The 22,760-nt window shown below is 43.4% G+C and overlaps 1 protein-coding gene across 1 annotated transcript; it reads left to right on the forward strand.

Moving 5' to 3' along the window:
* Nucleotides 1–1,554: 1,554 nt before the first annotated feature.
* Nucleotides 1,555–21,818, forward strand: LOC145864055 (uncharacterized). Its single transcript, XM_082969100.1, has 2 exons — nt 1,555–2,185; nt 19,839–21,818. Exons 1-2 carry the CDS (start codon nt 1,792–1,794, stop codon nt 19,880–19,882), a joined length of 438 nt encoding a protein of 145 aa, XP_082825226.1. The 5' UTR covers nt 1,555–1,791; the 3' UTR covers nt 19,883–21,818.
* The last annotated feature ends 942 nt before the right edge of the window (nt 21,819–22,760 follow it).

Genomic DNA, 22,760 nt, shown 5'->3' on the forward strand with positions numbered 1-22,760 from the left:
GACTTGAACTCCATTGAAAACCTGTGGTTTGAATTGAACAGGGCAGTCCACAAGCGCAGACAAAATAAATCAAGGACATGGAGAGATTCTGTATGAAGGAATGGTCTAAGATCACACCCAATGTGTTTTCTAATCTCATAAAACATTTCATTGTCGTTATTCTCCCAAGGGGAAGGTGCTGGAGTATTGAAAACATGGGTGGCAATAATTCAGACCCCTACATTTTGAGAATTACATGTTAAACTAAATCTCTTTCTCTGAGCTATTGTATTAGTATAAAATAAAATCATTTCCCTGTATTTTTGACACAATATAGCTTAGAATTTGATTTTTTTTTATAGAGTCGTTTTCGCTCATCTTTATCAAGGGTGTTAACAATTTTGGCCCCCACTGTACCTCCATACTACTCCTACATGGTGTAACAATACATCATGTAGATGTATATAATGAACAGACTAGGTCTATACTGCTCCTACATGGTGTAACAATACATCATGTAGATGTATATAATGAACAGACTAGGTCTATACTGCTCCTACATGGTGTAACAATACATCATGTAGATGTATATAATGAACATACTAGGTCTATGCTGCTCCTACATGGTGTAACACTACATCATGTAGATGTATATAATGAACAGACTAGGTCTATACTGCTCCTACATGGTGTAACAATACATCATGTAGATGTATATAATGAACAGACTAGGTCTATACTGCTCCTACATGGTGTAACAATACATCATGTCGATGTATATAATGAACAGACTAGGTCTATGCTGCTCCTCCATGGTGTAACAATACATAATGTGGGGCTTTAAGGCGATGCTGTTAGTGTGACGTATAATATAGTGGATGGAACGCTTCTTTCAACAGCAGCAACAGGGAATTTGTACATCAGTCAGTCGGCAATCGCCTGTCGAACAAGCCCAATACCAAACCAATCAGGTGGTTGTTTGATGAAATGAAGCTTCAGACGCCATTGATGACGTGCTGCTGATAAAATAATACAGGCATCGGTACACTGCTTTGAAGTTTACTGCTTAGCGATTTGGACGCAGGCCTCGTAGCTCCGGTATCAAACATAACATCCCTACTGACAACAAGGCACCAGAGTCTACCGTGCTAATGCGTTCCCACTAGATATCACAACCACACAGTATATGAAAGCATGAGGTGTGGCTGACGTTTGCAAGCTGGAGCTAGCTACCGAGCTAGCATACAAACTCTGCAGCACAGAGTAGATCCTCCATATGACGTTGAGAAATACTGCATTGTGGGTAGTTTAGAAGATATCCGGAAATAAGTCAAGAAATATGTAACAACGCTAAAAACATAACTGTTTGTACTTATAGGGAACCAGATCATGACTACAACTCAGTTACTAAGTCTTTAATCACACTGTGTTGTTACACTGGTGAGTAAAATCTCATGTTTCCTACACTTTAACCCTTTGTCTGACAATAAAATAAACATTTTACTCAACTGCGTTACCCACTCCAGTCAGCAGATGGCGGTCTGGGAATTTAACGCAATGCTGTTGGTGTGACGTATAATGTAGTGGACGGAACGCTTCTTTCAACAGCAGCAACAGTAGCTTGCTAGACAAAATAGCCGAACCAATAAAGCTCTTTAGACGCTTTAGTGTATATTAGCCACTGTGTTTTAAACCCACTTCTGTCGCCTAGTTAGTTATCCGATTTAATTTCATATTTACAGTGGTGTTGTTACTAGTCAGCTAGCGGGCTGGTTAAGTTAGCATTAGCCTAGCTAGCTAACATCCCCGACCATGAGCTCACTAAGTTACTCTCCTCCTGCTAAAGAAGAGGTCTGCTGGACGGAGAAAGAAGCTCTTGTGAAAGAGGAGGATGAAGAGAAGGATGTTACAATACAAAAACAGGTAGAGGGTGGGGCTGTTACAGTGAAAGAAGAAGAGAAAAACGTTTCAGTGAAAGACGGGGAAGACCCGTTCAGAGTGAAAGAGGTGGAGGATGTTACTGTGAAAGAAGAGGAAGACGCGTTCAGAGTGGAGGCGGATGCAGTTTTTGGAGTGAAAGAGGAGGAGGAGATGACTGTCACATCGAAGAAGGAAGAAGAGGAAACTGGATATCTGGGCTCGGTTTCCCAAGGGCATCATAAGGCGTCCAATGGTTCTAATGATGAACGTGCCCTGATTAACACTAGTAAGTACTGTCTTAAAAACAGAGGCACAAACTGCAGTTGTTGAACTGATGTGTTCAAGGGGAAATCTGCAATTGCTACATCCATATTTTACTTTAAATGTATTTAATTATAGCCATTGGTTCTTGAAGAATATAACACATGCCTCATGAGCTTAGTTCAACTGTTGTACCCCATCAGAACCCCTAATAAGCTTTTTTTACTCCAATGTTTAGAAACAATGTAAATCAACACTGTATAGCCTAAACATGGTTAAAACTATAATGTTGATATCATGGATGGTCAGTCCTTGCATCCATAGGTCTGTCTATGAATTTGAAACTACTTACATTTCTCCAACCCATCATCATCTTATTACCATAACAGTGGTGGAATTACAGCTTTGTTATTGTTTCAACTGCAGATTGGTTGATTGATTGTGTGGCTTTTTTAAAGGGGCAACCTAGTTTTTAAACAGAAACAAAATGGCTGCCCAGAGACTTGAGCTGTGTTCGAATAGTCATACTAACCATACTATATATTATGTTTATTTGTCATAGTATGGATATAGTTAGCATGCCAAAGGTTCCCAAATGTTGTACTACAGTCGCTAAAATACGAAGTATACATGCAGAGGACACTATTTCTGTGTTTTTAGGGCCCAAAATGCAATTCTTCACGAAATGGGTGTGGCTTCAACTATTTTCAGATTAGAAGAAAATGGCGGAAAATATGCAGCCAAAGTCCGACGAGAGAGCGGATACAAGTGAATTCATTGCTTTAACTAATTATGACAAATGTTAAGAAAATGTTGAGCAATGTAATGACTTTTCAAATAAGTTACGTTACACATTACGTTAGCTACGCTATCCTTACAAACCGCATAGCGTATCTTCACAGCAGTATGTACCAGTATGTCAGCTAGCTACCTAACATTAGTTGGCTACTGTCAAAGGAATTTTCTATCCCAATGATAATAATTAACAGTCAATAAGCCTTGACTAATTCCCAAGGTTTGTAAGACAATGGGTTAATAATTAGGCAAGGACTCAGCTTTCTGCAAAAGGTTCATTCAGCTTTATTCAGAGAACGTTCTGAGGTCAAAAAAACAAAGACATTTATTTTATAGTTCCCTCCCTGCTAACGCACATACATTTTCACAAACACTAGATATATGAAACACTCCTCGGATTTCTCACAACCGGTAATCACTATCCAGCGCTGTCTGTGCTCTCCCCCCGAGATTACAGAAACCTTGGAGGTACCTCCCGGTTTTCTCCAAAGTCTCTCCAACTTTCTAGGTCGGGTAAAACAGATGCCTACTGTTCTCTTATCTCCCTGCTAAAACCACACACACACACATTTTGTCCTGGCCCTCTACTAGACCTTATGTGACTAACCATTCAGTACCTTAATTATTCATTATCCATGCTACATAACTACTAATTCATAATGGATTATTGATTCATTTACCTTTATTAGATAATTCTCTTATCAGCTACTTATACATCAAACTTGCCAGTATATTAACTATATTCTAACTACCTACCCGACTTGATTATTAACGTCATTCTTAGCCAAGGGGTTGTGTGCATTCTCAATGGAAATTGTTAATTTGGGTGCGTTCATAAATTCGCTCTGGCTCTCTACTCCGATTTCAGAGCACTCTTGTCTGAGTACCAGAGCGCAGAATAACTGATGAATTTACTGACGCTCAACACCCGTTGAATATGGCCGGTGTCAGTAAACGTCTGCAAAAAAACTCAAATTAAATTGTTGCCAGCAGCACAGTTATTTACCAACGTTCTGGATAACATGAAAACCGCCTAACCAGCTCTGCTAGGGCAAATAAAATGGTAAGAGTGAGGTTCTCTCTCATTTGTGTCTAGCAAGCTATCCAACCGTAGCCAGTTAGCTTGGGTGCTTTGCTGTCATTGTGAGGTCAGAACGCTTGGCTCGACCCTACCCCTCAGCCATATAGTATTTGTTTACAAACAGTGGCCTTATACATGCTCATGTTTTGGTTTCTGATGGGGTTATACAGTTGAAACATACATTTCATTTCATGTATTTGTTATTTTTTTTTGCATTCTGACATAGGTGTTCCTTTTGTCCACGTGGGAAAAGGCAGTGTGGAGTGCAATAGAGATTGCATCATCTGTGCATCTGTTAGGGCGGTATGCAAATTGGAGTGGGTCTCGGGTTTCTGGGATAATGGTGTTGTGAGCCGTGGCCAGCCTTTCAAAGCACTTCATGGCTACAGACGTGAGTGCTACGGGTCGGTAGTCATTTAGGCAGGTCACCTTAGTGTTCTTGGGCACAGGGACTATGGTGGTCTGCTTAAAACATGTTGGTATTACAGACTCAGACAGGGAGTGGTTGAAAATATCAGTGAAGACACTTGCAGGTTGGTCAGCGCATGCTCGCAGTACACATCCTGGTAATCCGTCTGGCCCTGCGGCCTTGTGAATGTTGACCTGTTCAAAGGTCTTACTCACATCGGCTGCGTAGGGCGTGATCACACAGTCTTCTGGAACAGCTGGTGCTCTCATGCATTAGTGTTATTTGCCTTAGTTTATCTCATCCTGTAGGCTCGTGTCACTGGGCATCTATCGGATGTGCTTCCCTTTGTAGTCTGTAATGGTTTGCAAGCCCTGCCACATCCAACGAGTGTCAGAGCCTTTAATACGATTTGATCTTAGTCCTGTATTGACACTTTGCCTGTTTGATGGTTCGTCGGAGGGCATAGCGGGATTTCTTATAAGCTTCCGGGTTAGAGTCCCGGTCCTTGAAAGCGGCAGCTCTAGCCTTTAGCTCAGTGCGGATGTTGCCTGTAATCCATGGCTTCTGGTTGGGGTATGTACGTACGGTCACTGTGGGGACGAGGATAGAATTATGGTCAGATTTGCCAAATGGGGGGGGAAAGCTTTGTATGTGTCTCTGTGTGTGGAGTAAAGGTGGTCCTGAGTTGTTTTCCCTCTGGTTGCACATTTAACATGCTGATAGAAATTTGGTAAAACGGATTTAAGTTTCCTTGCATTAAAGTCCCCAGCTACTAGGAACACTGCTCTGGGTGAGCGTTTTCCTGTTTGTTTTTGGCGGAATACAGCCCATTCAATGCGGTCTTAGTGCCAGCCTCAGTCTGTGGTGGTATGTAAACAGCTACGAAAAATACAGATAAACTTTCTAGGTAGATAGTGTGGTCTACAGCTTATCATGAGATACTCTACCTCAGGCGAGCAATAGCTCGAGACTTCCTTAGATATCGTGCACCAGCTGTTATTTACAAAATACATAGTGCGCCGTCCCTTGTCTTACCAGACGCCGCTGTTCTATCCTGCCTGTGCAGCGTATAACCAGCCAGCTGTATGTTGATAATGTCATCGTTTAGCCACGACTCCGTGAAGCGTAAGATATTACAGTTTTGAATGTTCCGTTGGTAGTTTAGTCTTCCGCGTAGGTCATCGATTTTATTTTCCAAAGATTGCACGTTTGCTAGCAGAATGGAAGGAAGTGGGGGTTTATTCAATCACCTACGAATTCTCAGAAGGCAGCCTGTCCTTTGGCCCCTATTTATCCACCTTCGCTTCACGCAATTGACGGGGATCTGGGCCTGTTCCCGAGAAAGCAGTATATCGTTCACGTCGGACTTGTTAAAGGAAAAAAAGGATTCTGCGCCACGTTGGATCCAACCTCCCTAAACAAAATTATGTTTATAATATGTTATTGTCTACTTGATTTCCAGTAGGGTCTCGTTAGTCTGTTTGAACACAGAGATACTTAGCTCATAATGTGTAGAGAATTGTTCCTTGATGTATAAGCTATTGTTCAACACACAGAGCTATTTTCCTTTATTCAGGACATTTAGAATGACAACACATTACAGAGTAACCTAGTGGGATTATTCACAAAATTATCTCGTGATCAGATTATGAAATGTCATGACAAATACATTTTAGTTTCCTTGTTTCACCTGAAATATTAAATTAGTCCTAGGTCTATGTTGTTGTTAGGTGAAGTTATGGGTCCTACAGTAGGTCAATCAATCAAATGTTTTTATAAAGCCCTTTTTACATCAGCTGATGTCATAAAGTGCTATACAGAAATCCAGCCTAAAAACTCCCTAGAAAGGCAGGAACCTAGGAAGAAACCTAGAGAGGAACCAGGCAATGAGGGGTGGCCAGTCCTCTTCTGGCTGTGCCGGGATGAGATCATAACAGTACATGGCCAAGATGTTCAAACGTTCATAGATGACCAGCAGGGTCAAATAATAATAATATCACAGTGGTTGTAGAGGGTGCAACAGGTCAGCACCTCAGTAGTAAATGTCAGTTGGCTTTTCATAGCTGAGCATTCAGAGTTAGAGACCGCAGGTGCGGTAGAGAGAGAGTTGAAAACAGTAGGTCCGGGACAAGGTAGCACGTCCGGTGAACAGGTCAGGGTTCCATAGCCGCAGGCAGAACAGTTGAAACTGGAGCAGCAGCACAACCAGGTGGACTGGGGACAGCAAGGAGTCATCAGGACAGGTATGTCTATGTTGTTGTTAGGTGAAGTTATGGGTCAATTTGGCATACACAAAGTGTACAAACACTCATTGTAAGGCCGATGGAAAAGCTAGCCAAAGAGCATTTTACTTCTTGAAGTATAAAGCAGTTGATTTGCGGCAATAACACAAACATTATACTAAGGAGATTCAAACGAGCCTTACAATTATAATCCAAAGTTGTAATATTCAGAACACATTGTGTAAAAACCAGAACCATCGTCCAAAACTAGCGGTTTCCTCATTAACGTTGTCGGGGTAGGTTCCTTGTCCCTCTTTGGCTTTTTTGTTGTTGTTGTACCTTTATTTAACAAGTCAGTTAAGTACAAATTCTTATTTTCAATGACGGCCTAGGAACAGTGGGTTAACTGCCTTGTTCAAGGACAGAACAACAGATTTTGTATCTTGTCAGCTCAGGGATTCCAACTTGCAACCTTTCGGTTACAAGTCCAACGCTCTAACCACTACGCTGACGCCCCAGCTTATTGGTGAAATCAGCAGTCAGACAATATCTTCTTTAAGTAAACCAATCAAACCTTTATTTAATGTAATTGCAGACAGATGTTGACAACAGGAACATAAGGCATGTTTCTGAGTAAGTTCTGCTCCCCACCTAAAGGCCCAGCTGATTTTATACATGTTATCACTCCCTAGTGGAATGATCACCTATGTCAATGTATGTGTGTATCAATAAGCTGAGGTTACCTTATAAGGCAACCTAGTACAGTAGCTTCTCTGAATTTCTTAGAATTGTAAACTGTCACACAAGATCAAACTGTCAAAACCAGACAGTGGTTACTTCTCTTTATCTAGTTTCAGTCTGACTCAGACCCAGCCTGCAGCACACTCTCACAACAGCCAGAGCTTAACCACAAAGACTAATATAGATGGCTTGTGCAACGTATAGTGGCAGAGTTTAGGCACATAGCAACAGTATCTTATTATAAGGCCTGCAGCAAAACTTATGGATCTTAAAGTCCCCTTAATCAATAATGGAGAGGGTCTTTGGGACCCACCCCCTACATTCCCCCCTCTGAGACTAATACGTCTCACAGGTTCAATCATAATATTCTCCTCTGAAATCAAACAGAGTTGGCAAAACCCCAGGATCCATTTGATCCCAGGGATGGCTTGCTAAAGGGAGAAACAACTCCTGAGGTTCCTGGAATGGTGGTGGGGTGAGTCTGTCTATACTCCCATTCCTCCTGAGTCCTGGAATGGTGGTGGGGTGAGTCTGTCTATACTCCCATTCCTCCTGAGTCCTGGAATGGTGGTGGGGTGAGTCTGTCTATAGTCCCATTCCTCCTGAGTCCTGGAATGGTGGTGGGGTGAGTCTGTCTATAGTCCCATTCCTCCTGAGTCCTGGAATGGTGGTGGGGTGAGTCTGTCTATAGTCCCATTCCTCCTGAGTCCTGGAATGGTGGTGGGGTGAGTCTGTCTATACTCCCATTCCTCCTGAGTCCTGGAATGGTGGTGGGGTGAGTCTGTCTATACTCCCATTCCTCCTGAGTCCTGGAATGGTGGTGGGGTGAGTCTGTCTATACTCCCATTCCTCCTGAGTCCTGGAATGGTGGTGGGGTGAGTCTGTCTATAGTCCCATTCCTCCTGAGTCCTGGAATGGTGGTGGGGTGAGTCTGTCTATAGTCCCATTCCTCCTGAGTCCTGGAATGGTGGTGGGGTGAGTCTGTCTATACTCCCATTCCTCCTGAGTCCTGGAATGGTGGTGGGGTGAGTCTGTCTATATTCCCATTCCTCCTGAGGTTCCTGGGAAGAACCTCATGAGTTGAGTTAGCCGACGACAGCTTTCAGATTTTGGACATCTAATGAGAGTTGGCTAAATCCTGGGATCGTTAAACTCATACGGGCCTGTAAACAATAGGTTCAATTATTCACCCACTTTCCCAGGACAGCCACACCCCAGGAGGGTATGACTGACATACCAAAAACCTCCCCCGGGCGTAGGACATGACCATAGTCTTCCTGATTGTCTGGGATGAGTCGTTTGGCACGCTTCAGTTCCCCAGAGTTGGTTTTACCTGTCTCATTGATCAGGTCGGTGACCGGAATTCTTAACATGTACATTTCTGTTCTCCCCAAATAACAACATCCCCCCCATCCAGGAGGTAAAGTGAGGTATCCCCTGTTACTGCATACCCACATCCATCCAAAAGGTGCTCCCATGCCTTCCTCCATCCTGGAAAAGTTTACACCTGTCACCTGTTGCATTACCCATGTGCCAGATGTGTTCCCCTTTAATCCTATGTATGTCACTGCTTTCACCCATTTATTATTGTCCACATCCCCGTCCACAAAGGGAACCAGTAGGATTTGGAGAGCAATAAATACCCTGCATGTGTTTCCATGGTTGTGATTTTCTTGTTTCACAACCATAGTGTGTGATGGTGTCCTCGACATCTGATGACTCTTCTGGTTCTGTGGCTGAACCCTCTGTTGGTTCTTCTGGCCTTTGGTCTCGGCCCTCTGGCTGTGGTCTTCCCCGTTTCTCCTCTGGCTGTGGTCTTCCCCGTTTCTCCTCTGGCTGTGGTCTTCCCCGTTTCTCCTCTGGCTGTGGTCTTCCCCGTTTCTCCTCTGGCTGTGGTCTTCCCCGTTTCTCCTCTGGCTGTGGTCTTCCCCGTTTCTCCTCTGGCTGTGGTCTTCCCCGTTTCTCCTCTGGCTGTGGTCTTCCCCGTTTCTCCTCTGGCTGTGGTCTTCCCCGTTTCTCCTCTGGCTGTGGTCTTCCCCGTTTCTCCTCTGGCTGTGGTCTTCCCCGTTTCTCCTCTGGCTGTGGTCTTCCCCGTTTCTCCTCTGGCTGTGGTCTTCCCCGTTTCCCCTCTGGCTGTGGTCTTCCCCGTTTCTCCTCTGGCTGTGGTCTTCCCCGTTTCTCCTCTGGCTGTGGTCTTCCCCGTTTCTCCTCTGGCTGTGGTCTTCCCCGTTTCTCCTCTGGCTGTGGTCTTCCCCGTTTCTCCTCTGGCTGTGGTCTTCCCCGTTTCTCCTCTGGCTGTGGTCTTCCCCGTTTCTCCTCTGGCTGTGGTCTTCCCCGTTTCTCCTCTGGCTGTGGTCTTCCCCGTTTCTCCTCTGGCTCCTCCTCATCGGTGGATCTCAGCCTCTTTTGTTGCCATGGTCACCTGGAAGGGTCCCATCCATCTTGGCTGGTTCCATTTTCTCTTATGGACCCGTAGTTTCACCCAGTCTCCAACGTTTATGGTAAGCTCGTCAGGGTCTTCACCTGGGGGAACCTCGTTTGCTTTGCTAGTGTGAGAGTGGAGAAAACTTACAGCAGAGGTTAGTTCCTTCATGTACTCAAGATGGTCACACAGTGTCTCAGTTATTTCTATCTGTCGGTCAGTCATAGGTCTCACCCCTGGGGTGTTCATTGGTCATCTTGTTAACATCTCATAAGGTGTACACCCAATACCTTTGTTAAGGCTGCTGCACATTTTCATGAGGGCAAGGGGCAAGCATTCCACCCAGCTCATTTTTGTGTAATGACAGGCTTTTGCAAGCCCCCCTTTGATCATTTAATTAACCCTCTCTGTAATCCCGTTACTCCACGGGTGATAGATGGACACAAACCTCTGGTCAACACTCATCATTTTGGCCACTTGGGCAACCACATCTCCTATGAGATGGGTCCCATTGTCTGCAGACAAACCTCAGGCACTCCGAACCGGAGTATAATTTCCCTAACTAGCAATTTTGCAACTGTACGCGCAACGCAGTTGGTAGTGGGATGGTTCCACCCACCTGGTAAACCTGTCAATTATCACCAGGCAGTATCTCTTTCTTTCTTTTCACTCTATCATGTCTATGAAGTCCATAGCAAGGTGGACAAAAGGTCCTTTTGGAGGGGAACTTCCCTGATTGCAGTGGAGTTCCCTTGTCTGTTTTTAATAGGTGTGTCTGTGGTATTAGTCACCTCTCCTGCTCTCTAAACCCCACTATGCTGAATCTGAGTAGACAGTAAGGGCCTTCCCTTCCCCCAATTCACAAGCTGTGTTCAGAGCTAATAAATGTGCTGTGATAAATGTTCTGGTAGGGGCCGTATAACCTCAATGTCACCTCCCACATCTACTACAGCTGATCCTACATATCTTCCCTGTGCTTTGATCTATATAAGTAGAACCATCAACAAACAGCACCATGTCAGAGTCAAGCAGAGGTTCATCAAACAAGTCTTTGTCCAGTACACATTCCTGGGCTGTCCCCATGTCCCTGTTATTGTTCCTTCATTGTTGATTCTGAGGGAAATAACAACTGTTGGTGTTGTGATTTCCCATTGGCCACGGCTCTTCTCTGTCATTAACTTGTCCTCCTTGTCCATAGGGCATAAGTGGCCCCAGGGAGCATATTCAGCTCCGGCCGAGTGGTACTGTGGCTGAGTTTCCTCTTCCTCTGCCAGACCCAAAGTTTCCTCTGCCCTTATTGTAACCTCTTCCTCTTTCATTTCCCCCACACTGCGAACTCGCATGCCCCAAATGCCCACAGGTCCAGCATTGAGTGTTGTTCCAGTCATGCAGGGCTCTGGCGGGCCCACCTCCTCTTCCAGTCCATGGTTGAGGGTCACCATAAGGTTGAGTGGTGAAAAGCACATACCCTGCAGGCACCAGGTTCACGGGTGTGACTGATGTGACTGTGGGGGGAGCTGCAGGCTGTGGTTGTGGTGTGCCTGTAGAAACAACTTTGAGCAGCCATCATATTGTGAGTAAAACCACCACTTCCTGTCTGGATCTGTGCAAGCTGGGCCTTCTTCAGTGCTGTGTCTAGTCCTCCTTGTCTTGCTCTCTGAATAGGTCACCCATGGATGGTGGCACATTGGACTTTTCTTCTGCTTCTGTAGTAGTTAGTGTTTTCTACAGGCGGCAATATGTCTAGGATCTTCCAGTCTGTTCCTTTGTGTGGAGTGAGTTGGGGTGGCGAGGGAAACTCCCTCCAGGAACTGTGCTTTCTTTTTTCATCCAATTTTAATGTTCTCATGCTGCTTGTTGCTGCTGTTGTGTCTTCCACCTCGTTCATCGGAGTCCCCTTGAGGATAATTGTGGTAGCATCTCCATTTTCTTCTGTCAGTGGTATGAGAGGGTAGATCTGTGTATAGTCACCCAGAGGTCCTCTGGGTTGATTTTCAAATGGCGGCAAATAATTATCAAATGATTTAACCTGTTGGGCAGTATTTTCACGGCCGGATAAAAAACGTACCCGATTTAAACTGGTTACTACTCTTGCCCAGAAACGAGAATATGCATATAATTAGTAGATTTGGATAGAAAACACTCTAAAGTTTCTAAAACTGTTTGAATGGTGTCTGAGTATAACAGAACTCATATGGCAGGCAAAAAAACAGAGAGAAATTGAATCAGGAAGTGGGAGAAATTAGAAATGTACACTGCTCAAAAAAATAAAGGGAACACTTAACAGATTTAGTTTAATATATACGGCGTTGTTGTTGTTAGTCAGCTAGCGGGCTGGTTAAGTTAGCATTAGCCTAGCTAGCTAACATCCGCGACCATGAGTTCACTAAGCTACTCTCCTCCTGCTAAAGAAGAAGAGGATATCACAGTAAAACAAGAAGTAGAGGGTGAGGCCGTTACTGTGAAAGAAGAGGAAGACGCGTTCAGAGTGAAAGGGGAGGAGGATGTTACAGTAAAAGAAGAGGAGGATGCAGTTTTTGGAGTGAAAGATGATGAGGAGGAGATGACTGTTACATAGAAGAAGGAGGAGGAAACTGGATATCTGGGCTCGGTTTCACAAACACATCTTAAGGCATCTAATGGTTCTAACGGTGAACTTAGCCATAAGATGGTTTTGAGAAACCGTTCCCTAATTAACACTAGTAAGTACTGTCTTTAAAAACCGAGGCACAAACTCTGCAGTTGTTGAACTGATGTTTGGTGTTAAAGCGGAAATCTGCAATTGCTACATCAATATTTGGACTTTAAATTATTTGTTTATAGTCATTGATTCTTGAAGAATATAACACATGCTTCATGAGTTTAGTTCAACTGCTGTACCCCATCAGAACCCCAAATATTATATTTTTACTCCAATGTTTAGAAACAATGTAAACCAACACTGTATAGCCTCAACATGGTTAAAACTATAATGTAGATAGTATAATGTTGATGGATGGTCAGTCCTTGCATCCATAGGTCTGTCTATGAATTTGAGACTAGTTACATTTCTCCAACCCCATCATCATCATCTTATAACCAAAACAGTGGTGTAATTACAGATTTGTTATTGTTTGAACTGCAGATTGCTGGGTTGTGTGGGTTTTTTAAACGGTAACAAAATGGCTGCCCAGAGACTTGGTTTGGTCAACAGCTGAGGGATGGAAGGAGAAGTGTAACCACTCTCAAATTCATAGAGAAAGCTATTGTAGAAACCGTAACTCAACACCTAGCGACCTCGTCAAGAAGTTCAGACATCTTGGCATAACAGTTATAAGGTGTTGGCTTGACAGTCGCTGGACCCAGGTTTGAGTTCAGCTCAGGGCTACCCCCCTGAATTCACTACACTATGAATACCAAGACTGGCCATCCATGATGTCATAATGATAGATTAACCAGGTTTCTAGGATATATAGTATATTCTAGAATTCATCCATGATGTCATAATGATAGTTTAACCAGGTTTCTAGGATATATAGTATATTCTAGAATTCATCCATGATGTCATAATGATAGATTAACCAGGTTTCTAGGATATATAGTATATTCTATAATTGCCAGTGAAGATTTCCTGTGGAGGCAAATTATTAGAGCTGTTGATAAGTCATTGTATAATATTCAGTAAAAAAAATGTTGTGCCATTACATTAAAGGCAAGACATACCTAGATTCAATTACATTCATGAATTGGTTTGAAACCTTTGTTTTAAACCCTTCTCAAAGTTGGTGCCTTGACGGATTTCTAAAAAACGGTTTGTCATGAAACACTACTTTTTATAAATGTATTTAAATGTAACCTTTATTTAACTAGGCAAGTCAGTTAAGAACAAATTCTTATTTACAATGACTGCCTACCCCGGATGACGCTGGGCCAATTGTGCGCCGCCCTATTGGACTCCCAATCACGGCCGGTTGTGATAGAGCCTGGATTTGAACCAGGGTGTCTGTAGTGACGCCTAAAGCACTGATATGCAGTGTCCGCTGCGCTACTCGGGAGCCCCAAAATCATGTTCTAGTGCTGTCCCCAACTAAAATACATCTTGGTTAACCAAGAGTCATCTGTTCTTTCTACCAATCACCCCATGTGTTTTTATAAAATCTATATGTACTGAACTTGTCTGATGCTTTAAGCACGCTGTTTGATTAAATAAATAAGACACACAAATGACTAGAGGGAGCCAGTCATCAACATGACCTGACCAGAGGGAGCCCCCCTTCCCCCTCTGCTGCTGGACTTCGTAAATTCTGCCGTTCTGCTCCTGACATTTTCAGTAATCCACTACACCAGCAACCTTTTCCAGTTTGAGTGCCAATTTATCTGACCATTTCTACCAATCTGTGTGCCAGTTATGATTTTCAGATGCACATTTTCGTGGAACAGTTTCATTTAATTTATAATAGTATCTCAAAATTATTGTCTGTGATTAATCTACATTCTATCTAAATCTAAATGAAAATTTTACAAATCTAAAAGTAACTTTTATTGCCATTGCCAACTATGTAAAAAAATTGCCACCATAAAGCCAACAAATAAAAACATTGCATTCTGCATGTAGAAAATATCCTGATAAAAATAAATATCCTAAAAATCACATTGGCTACACATGGCCTGTCTACAACAAACTTGAAACATTGTATCAACTGGGTCAGCAAAACTCAGATAGCAAGCTTGCAACATTGTATCAAATATTCTAGGCCCTCAGTTTCCTAATCCAGTGAGTTCTGGACAGACACAGCTGTAGGCTATTTGTGCAAAGAATAAGAAGTAATCAGGTATTTTATGACATTTCCACTGGATCAGAGCATTACATTTTTCCCTTTTATGCTGAGTGGTTATCAAAAGGTGGAAATATTGCTGCTGGAAATATTTAACGAAAATACTTTGAGGAACTATTGTCATTTGCAATTGATTTTGATTAGACTTTGTTTACTTGCTGTTTGGGGTGAAGAAAAATTAGCTTTGAGAAGCTCCACAACTCATTAGTGGTGCAGCGTTAAGACAATCAGAAATACTATCAGACATCCCCAAATGGGCACATTTATAGGCCTACATTTGCACACAGGCCAGGTAGACTAGTCCTACTTCTATATGAGTAATAATGTGTGCGTCCTTACTCAACATTGACAGGAGTGTTTCAAACAAAGACAATGAATAAATTGGCAAAACTGACGCAAATTGCGGGGTCAGATCTGGGTGGTCTGCCAGGGGCCGTTTCATTTAGTGTCCGTTTGGGTCGGCATGGGGAATGATTGTATTTTCCCATAGTATGTTGTACCGAAGTTGACCGACTGAAAGGGAACAGTAGTTATAGTCATAACGTTACGCTTGTCATAAGATGAACTTCAACTTAAATACGGGATCTTGCTGTCTGACAGTTCTTTTTTGTATTCTGAAATGCACTCGAACTACGTATCATTTAGTGGCTCCTTATGTTACGCTGGGAAAACAGTTTTCGTGGGCACAGAACTACTAAATAATTTCAGAATTTGCTAAATCCAATGTTTTTTTAACTGAGAGTCATCTTGTAATCCAAGATGGTGTAGCAGTAAGACGTGTTTGTTGTAAATGTTATGTTCTTTTCGTCTTTTTTGTATATATTGCAAAATATTTCAATCTCTTTCCATTTTTAAATTAAATATACCTTCCGGCAACACACTTCACCCAATGTGATACGGATCTGCTAGATTTTAGACCTTATAGCTAGAACCTCCATCAGCAGCTAGCCATCAGAAGCTAACCAGCTAATTAGCTACTAGCTATTTAGTCATTGTTAGCCACTGCTTTACCTTTTTAGCTCAGATACCAGCCGCTTTTTGCCTGGATAATACCTGCCAGTCTGCACAGCGCGATATCAACCCTGAGCATATCAGACTGTTTTTCTCCACTACATCACCGTATTCCTGCCGTAAGCTCTGGACCATTACACCAGATAATCGCAGCTAGCTAGCTGCTACCGAGTGACCCAGCCCCAAAGCTAGCCTTGAGCCAGGCCCATCTCCCGGCCTGCTCAGTGGACCCTATGATCACTCTGCTACACAGCTGATGCCTCCCAGACTCTTCACTAAGACGACTAGAAGACACTACATCACCGGATTCCTGCCGGAAATTCTGGACCTTTGCACCGGAGTGGCTATAGTGGCTAATGCCCTTGTCCCGAAGCTAGCACCAGTTAGCCTTGAGCCAGGTGCATCTCCCGGCTAGCAAACAAAATTACTCCAGCTACAATACCTCTTTTGCCAATTGGCCTGGACCCTTTGTAAACATGGAGCCCCGCCGATCCATCACGACTGGTCTGCCGACGTAATTCCGTCCGATGTGCCCTCAACCGTTAGCCAGCCTGCCAGCTTAGTGGAGTCTGCCACTAGCACAGCCAGTGTAGTCAGCTCAGCTATCCCCATTGAGACCGTGTCTGTGCCTCGACCTAGGTTGGACAAAATTAAAGATGGCGGTTTTCGCCTTAGCAATCTCACTAGTATAAAGACCTCCTCCATCCCTGCCATTATTGAAAGAGATTGTGATACCTCACATCTCAAAATAGGACTACTTAATGTTAGATCCCTCACTTCAAAGGCAGTTATAGTCAATGAGCTAATCACTAATCATAATCTTGATGTGATTGGCTTGACTGAAACATGGCTTAAGCCTGATGAATTTACTGTGTTAAATGAGGCCTCACCCCCTGGTTACACTAGCGACCACATCCCCCGCGCATCCCGCAAAGGCGGAGGTGTTGCTAACATTTACGATAGCAAATTTAAATTTACCCCCCAAAAAACAACAACGTTTTTGTCTTTTGAGCTTCTAGTCATGAAATCTATGCAGCCTACTCAATCACTTTTTATAGCTACTGTTTACAGGCCTCCTGGGCCATATGCAGCGTTCCTCACTGAGGTCCCTGAATTCCTATCGAACCTTGTAGTCATCGCAGATAATATTCACATTTTTGGTGACTTTAATATTCACATGGAAAAGTCCACAGACCCACTCCAAAAGGCTTTTGGAGCCATCAACGACTCAGTGGGTTTTGTCCAACATGTCTCTGGACCTACTCACTGCCACAGTCATACTCTGGACCGAGTTTTGTCCCATGGAATAAATGTTGTGGATCTTAATGTTTTTCCTCATAATCCTGGACTATCGGACCACCATTTTATTATGTTCACAATCACAACAAATAATCTGCTCAGACCCCAACCAAGAAGCATTAAAAGTCGTGCTATAAATTCTCAGACAACCAAAAGATTCCTTGATGCCCTTCCAGACTCCCTCTGCCTACCCAAGAACGTCAGAGGACAAAAATCAGTTAACCACCTAACCAAGGAACTCAATTTAACCTTGCGCAATACCCTAGATGCAGTTGCACCCCAAAAAACTAAAAACATTTGTCATAAGAAACTAGCTCCCTGGTATACAGAAAATACACAAGCTCTAAAGCAAGCTTCCAGAAAATTGGAACGGAAATGGCGCCACACCAAACTGGAAGTCTTCCGACTAGCTTGGAAAGACAGTACCGAAGAGCCCTCACTGCTGCTCGATCATCCTATTTTTTTCAACTTAATTGAGGAAAATAAGAACAATCCGAAATGTCTTTTTGATACTGTCGCAAAGTTAACTAAAAAGCAGCATTCCCCAAGAGAGGATGGCTTTCACTTCAGCAGTAATGAATTCATGAACTTCTTTGAGGAAAAGATCATGATCATTAGAAAGCAAATTACGGACTCCTCTTTAAATCTGCGTATTCCTCCAAAGCTCCGTTGTCCTGAGTCTGCACAACCCTGCCAGGACCTAGGATCAAGGGCGACACTAAAGTGTTTTAGTACTATATCTCTTGACACAATGATGAAAATAATCATGGCCTCTAAACCTTCAAGCTGCATACTGGACCCTATTCCAACTAAACTACTGAAAGAGCTGCTTTCTGTGCTTGGCCCTCCTATGTTGAACATAATAAACGGCTCTCTATCCACCGGATGTCTACCAAACTCACTAAAAGTGGCAGTAATAAAGCCTCTCTTGAAAAAAGCCAAATCTTGACCCAGAAATTATAAAAAACTATTGGCCTATATCGAATCTTCCATTCCTCTCAAAAAATTTTGAAAAAGCTGTTGCGCAGCAACTCACTGCCTTCCTGAAGACAAACAATGTATACGAAACGCTTCAGTCTGGTTTTAGAGCCCATCATAGCACTGAGACTACACTTGTGAAGGTGGTAAATTACCTTTTAATGACGTCAGACCGAGGCTCTGCGTCTGTCCTCGTGCTCCTAGATCTTAGTGCTGCTTTTGATACCATCGATCACCACATTCTTTTGAAGAGATTGGAAACCCAAATTGGTCTACATGGACAAGTTCTGGCCTGGTTTAGGTCTTATCTGTCGGAAAGACATCAGTTTGTCTCTGTGAATGGTTTGTCCTCTGACAAATCAACTGTACATTTCGGTGTTCCTCAAGGTTCCGTTTTAGGACCACTATTGTTTTCACTATATATTTTACCTCTTGGGGATGTCATTCGAAAACATAATGTTAAATTTCACTGCTATGCGGATGACACACAGCTGTACATTTCAATGAAACATGGTGAAGCCCCAAAATTGCCCTCACTAGAAGCCTGTGTCTCAGACATAAGGAAGTGGATGGCTGCAAACTTTCTACTTTTAAACTCGGACAAAACAGAGATGCTTGTTCTAGGTCCCAAGAAACAAAGAGATCTTCTGTTGAATCGGACAATTAATCTGGATGGTTGTACAGTCGTCTCAAATAAAACTGTGAAGGACCTCGGCGTTACTCTGGACCCTGATCTCTCTTTTGAAGAAGATATCAAGACTGTTGAAAGGACAGCTTTTTTCCATCTACGTAACATTGCAAAAATCGGAAACTTTCTGTCCAAAAATGATGCAGAAAAATTAATCCATGCCTTTGTTACTTCTAGGTTGGACTACAGCAATGCTCTACTTTCCGGCTACCCGGAAAAGCACTAAATAAACTTCAGTTGGTGCTAAATACGGCTGCTAGAATCCTGACTAGAACCCCAAAAATGTATCATATTACTCCAGTGCTAGCCTCCCTACACTGGCTTCCTGTTAAGGCAAGGGCTGATTTCAAGGTTTTACTGCTAACCTACAAAGCATTACATGGGCTTGCTCCTACCTATCTTTCCGATTTGGTCCTGCCGTACATACCTACACGTACGCTACGGTCACAAGACGCGGGCCTCCTAATTGTTCCTAGAATTTCTAAGCAAACAGCTGGAGGCAGGGCTTTCTCCTATAGAGCTCCATTTTTATGGAATAGTCTGCCTACCCATGTGAGAGACGCAAACTCAGTCTCAACCTTTAAGTCTTTACTGAAGACATCTCTTCAGTAGGTCCTATGATTAAGTGTAGTCTGGCCCAGTGGTGTGAAGGTGAACGGAAAGGCTGGAGCAACGAACCGCCCTTGCTGTCTCTGCCTGGCTGGTTCCCCCTCTTTCCACTGGGATTCTTTGCCTCTACCCCTATTACGGGGGCTGAGTCACTGGCTTACTGGTGTTCTTCCATGCCGTCCCTGGGAGGGGTGCGTCACTTGAGTGGGTTGAGTCACTGACGTGGTCTTCCTGTCTGGGTTGGCGCCCCCCCTTGGGCTGTGCCGTGCCGGAGATCTTTGTGGGCTATACTCGGCCTTGTCCCGGGATGGTGTGTTGGTGGTTGGAGATTTCCCTCCAGTGGTGTGGAGACTGTGCTTTGGCAAAGTGGGTGGGGTTATATCCTACCTGTTTGGCCCTGTCCGGGGGTATCATCGGATGGGGCCACAGTGTCTCCTGACCCCTCCTGTCTCAGCCTCCAGTATTTATGCTGCAGTAGTTTGTGTCGGGGGGCTAGGGTCAGTCTGTCACATCTGGAGTATTTCTCTTGTCTTTTCCGGTGTCCTGTGTGAATTTAAATATGCTCTCTCTAATTCTCTCTTTCTCGCTTTCTTTCTTTCTCTCTCTCAGAGGACCTGAGCCCTAGGACCATGCCTCAGGACTACCTGGCTTGATGACTCCTTGCTGTCCCCAGTTCACCTGGCCGTGCTGCTGCTCCAGTTCCAACTTTTCTGCCTGCAGCTATGGAACCCTGACCTGTTCACCGGATGTGCTACCTGTCCCAGACCTGCTGGAACCCTGACCTGTTCACCGGACGTGCTACCTGTCCCAGACCTGCTGTTTTCAACTCTCTAGAGACAGCAGGAGCGGTAGAGATACTCTCAAAGATCGGCTATGAAAAAGCCAACTGACACTTACTCTTGTGTTACTGACTTGTTGCACCCTCGACAACTACTATGATTATTATTGTTTGACCATGCTGGTCATTTATGAACATTTGAACATCTAGGCCATGTGCTGTTATAATCTCCACCCGGCACAGCCAGAAGACGACAGGCCACCCCTCATAGCCTGGTTCCTCTCTAGGTTTCTTCCTAGGTTTTGGCCTTTCTAGGGAGTTTTTCCTAGCCACCGTGCTTCTACACCTGCATTGCTTGCTGTTTGGGGTTTTAGGCTGGGTTTCTGTACAGCACTTTGAGATATCAGCTGATGTAAGAAGGGCGATATAAATACATTTGATTTGATTTGTTACAGACCCCCCTTAGCTCCCAGCTGTGCCCTGGACACCATATGTGAATTGATTGATTCCCATCTATCTTCAGAGTTCGTTCTGTTAGATGACCTAAACTGGGATATGCTGAACACCCCGGCCATCCTACAATCCAAGCTAGATGCCCTCAATCTCACACAAATTATCAAGGAACCCACCAGGTACAACCCTAAATCCGTAAACATGGGCACCCTCATAGATATTATCCTGACCAACTTGCCCTCCAAATACACCTCTGGTCTGCTGTTTTCAATCAGGATCTCAGCGATCACTGCCTCATTGCCTGCATCCGTTATGGGTCCGCGGTCAAACGACCACCCCTCATCACAGTCAAACGCTCCCAAAAACACTTCTGCAAGCAGGCCTTTCTAATCGACCTAGCCCGGGTATCCTGGAAGGATATTGACCTCATCCCGTCAGTAGAGGATGCCTGGTTGTTCTTTAAAAGTAATTTCCTCACCACCTTAACCTCTATGGGCTAGGTGGGACGCAAGCGTCCCACCCGTGGTGCACTCCATCAACAGCAGGTGCATTTCAAGAGCGGCAAATTTGAATCCGAATAAATGTCAAAATTCTAATTTTTCAAACATACAACTATTTTACACCCTTTGAAAGATAAACATCTCCTTAATCTAACCACGTTTTACGATTTCAAAAAGGTTTTACGGCGAAAGCATAAATTTAGAGTATGTTAGGACAGTACATTTACAAGAGTTGTGTGTAATGTTTTGTCAATTCAAAGACAGGGTCACCAAAACCATAAAACCAGCTAAAATGATGCACTAACCTTTTACAATCTCCATCAGATGACACTCCTAGGACATTATGTTAGACAATGCATGCATTTTTAGTTCTATCAAGTTCATATTTATATCCAAAAACAGCGTTTTACTGTGGCGTTGATGTTCAGGAAATCGTTTCCCTCCAATAACCGGCATTCAAGTCAGCACCACAAATTAAATATTTAAAATTAGAAAACATTGGTAAAATATGATATTGTCATTTAAATAATTATAGATTTACATCTCTTGAATGCAATCAACTTGCCAGATTTAAAAATAACCTTACTGGGAAATCACACTTTGCAATAATCTGAGCACTGCGCCCAGAAAAATACGCGTTGCGATACAGACTAGCCGCCATGTTGGGGAGATCTAAAATCGAAAATACTATGTAAATAATCCATTACCTTTGATTCTCTTCATCAGATGTCACTTCCAGGTATCACAGGTCCATAACGAATGTAGTTTTGTTCAAAAAAGCTCATCATTTATGTCCAAAAATCTCCGTCTTGTTAGCACATGATCTAAGCCCGCCGGACTTCACTTCATGAACGAGGGGAAAAAATATATTTACGTTCGTTCAAACATGTCAAACGTTGTATAGCATAAATCATTAGGGCCTTTTTTAACCAGAACATGAATAATATTCAAGGTGGACGAATGCATTCTCTTTTATAACGTATTGGAACGAGGGTACCCAACATGAACTCGCGCGCCAGGTGTCTAATGGGCCATCATCGTTCCATGGCTCTTGTTCGGTCAGATCTCCCTCCAGAAGACTCAAAACACTTTGTAAAGGCTGGTGACATCTAGTGGAAGCAATAGGAAGTGCCAAAATATTCCTCAGCCCCTGTGTTTTTCAATGGCATAGGTTTAAAGGTAATACAACACATCAGATATCCACTTCCTGTCAGAATCTGTCTCAGGGTTTTGCCTGCCAAATGAGTTCTGTTATACTCACAGACACCATTCAAACAGTTTTAGAAACTTTAGGGTGTTTTCTATCCATATATAATAAGTATATGCATATTTTAGTTACTGGGTAGATTTAGTAACCAGATTAAATCGGGTACATCTTTTTATCCAGCCGTGCAAATACTGCCCCCTAGCCCTAACAGGTTAAATAAGCATGCCCCTTTCAAAAAATGTAGAACTAAGAACCAACATAGCCCCTGGTTCACTCCAGACCTGACTGCCCTCGACCAGCACGAAAACATCCTGTGGCGTACTGCACTAGCATCGAATAGTCCCCGCGATATGCAACTTTTCAGAGAAGTCAGGAACCAATACACACAGTCAGTTAGGAAAGAAAAGGCTAGCTTTAACAAACAGAAATTTGCATCCTGTAGCTCTAACTCCAAAAAGTTTTGGGACACTGTAAAGTCCATGGAGAATAAGAGCACCTTCTCCCAGCTGCCCACTGCACTGAGGCTAGGAAACACTGTCACCACGATAACTCCACGATAATCAAGAATTTCAATTAGCATTTCTCTACGGCTG

Source organism: Salmo salar, chromosome 02 (genome assembly GCF_965601325.2).
Source record: "Salmo salar chromosome 02, fSalSal1, whole genome shotgun sequence".
In the NCBI taxonomy this organism is placed as follows: Eukaryota; Metazoa; Chordata; class Actinopteri; order Salmoniformes; family Salmonidae; genus Salmo; species Salmo salar.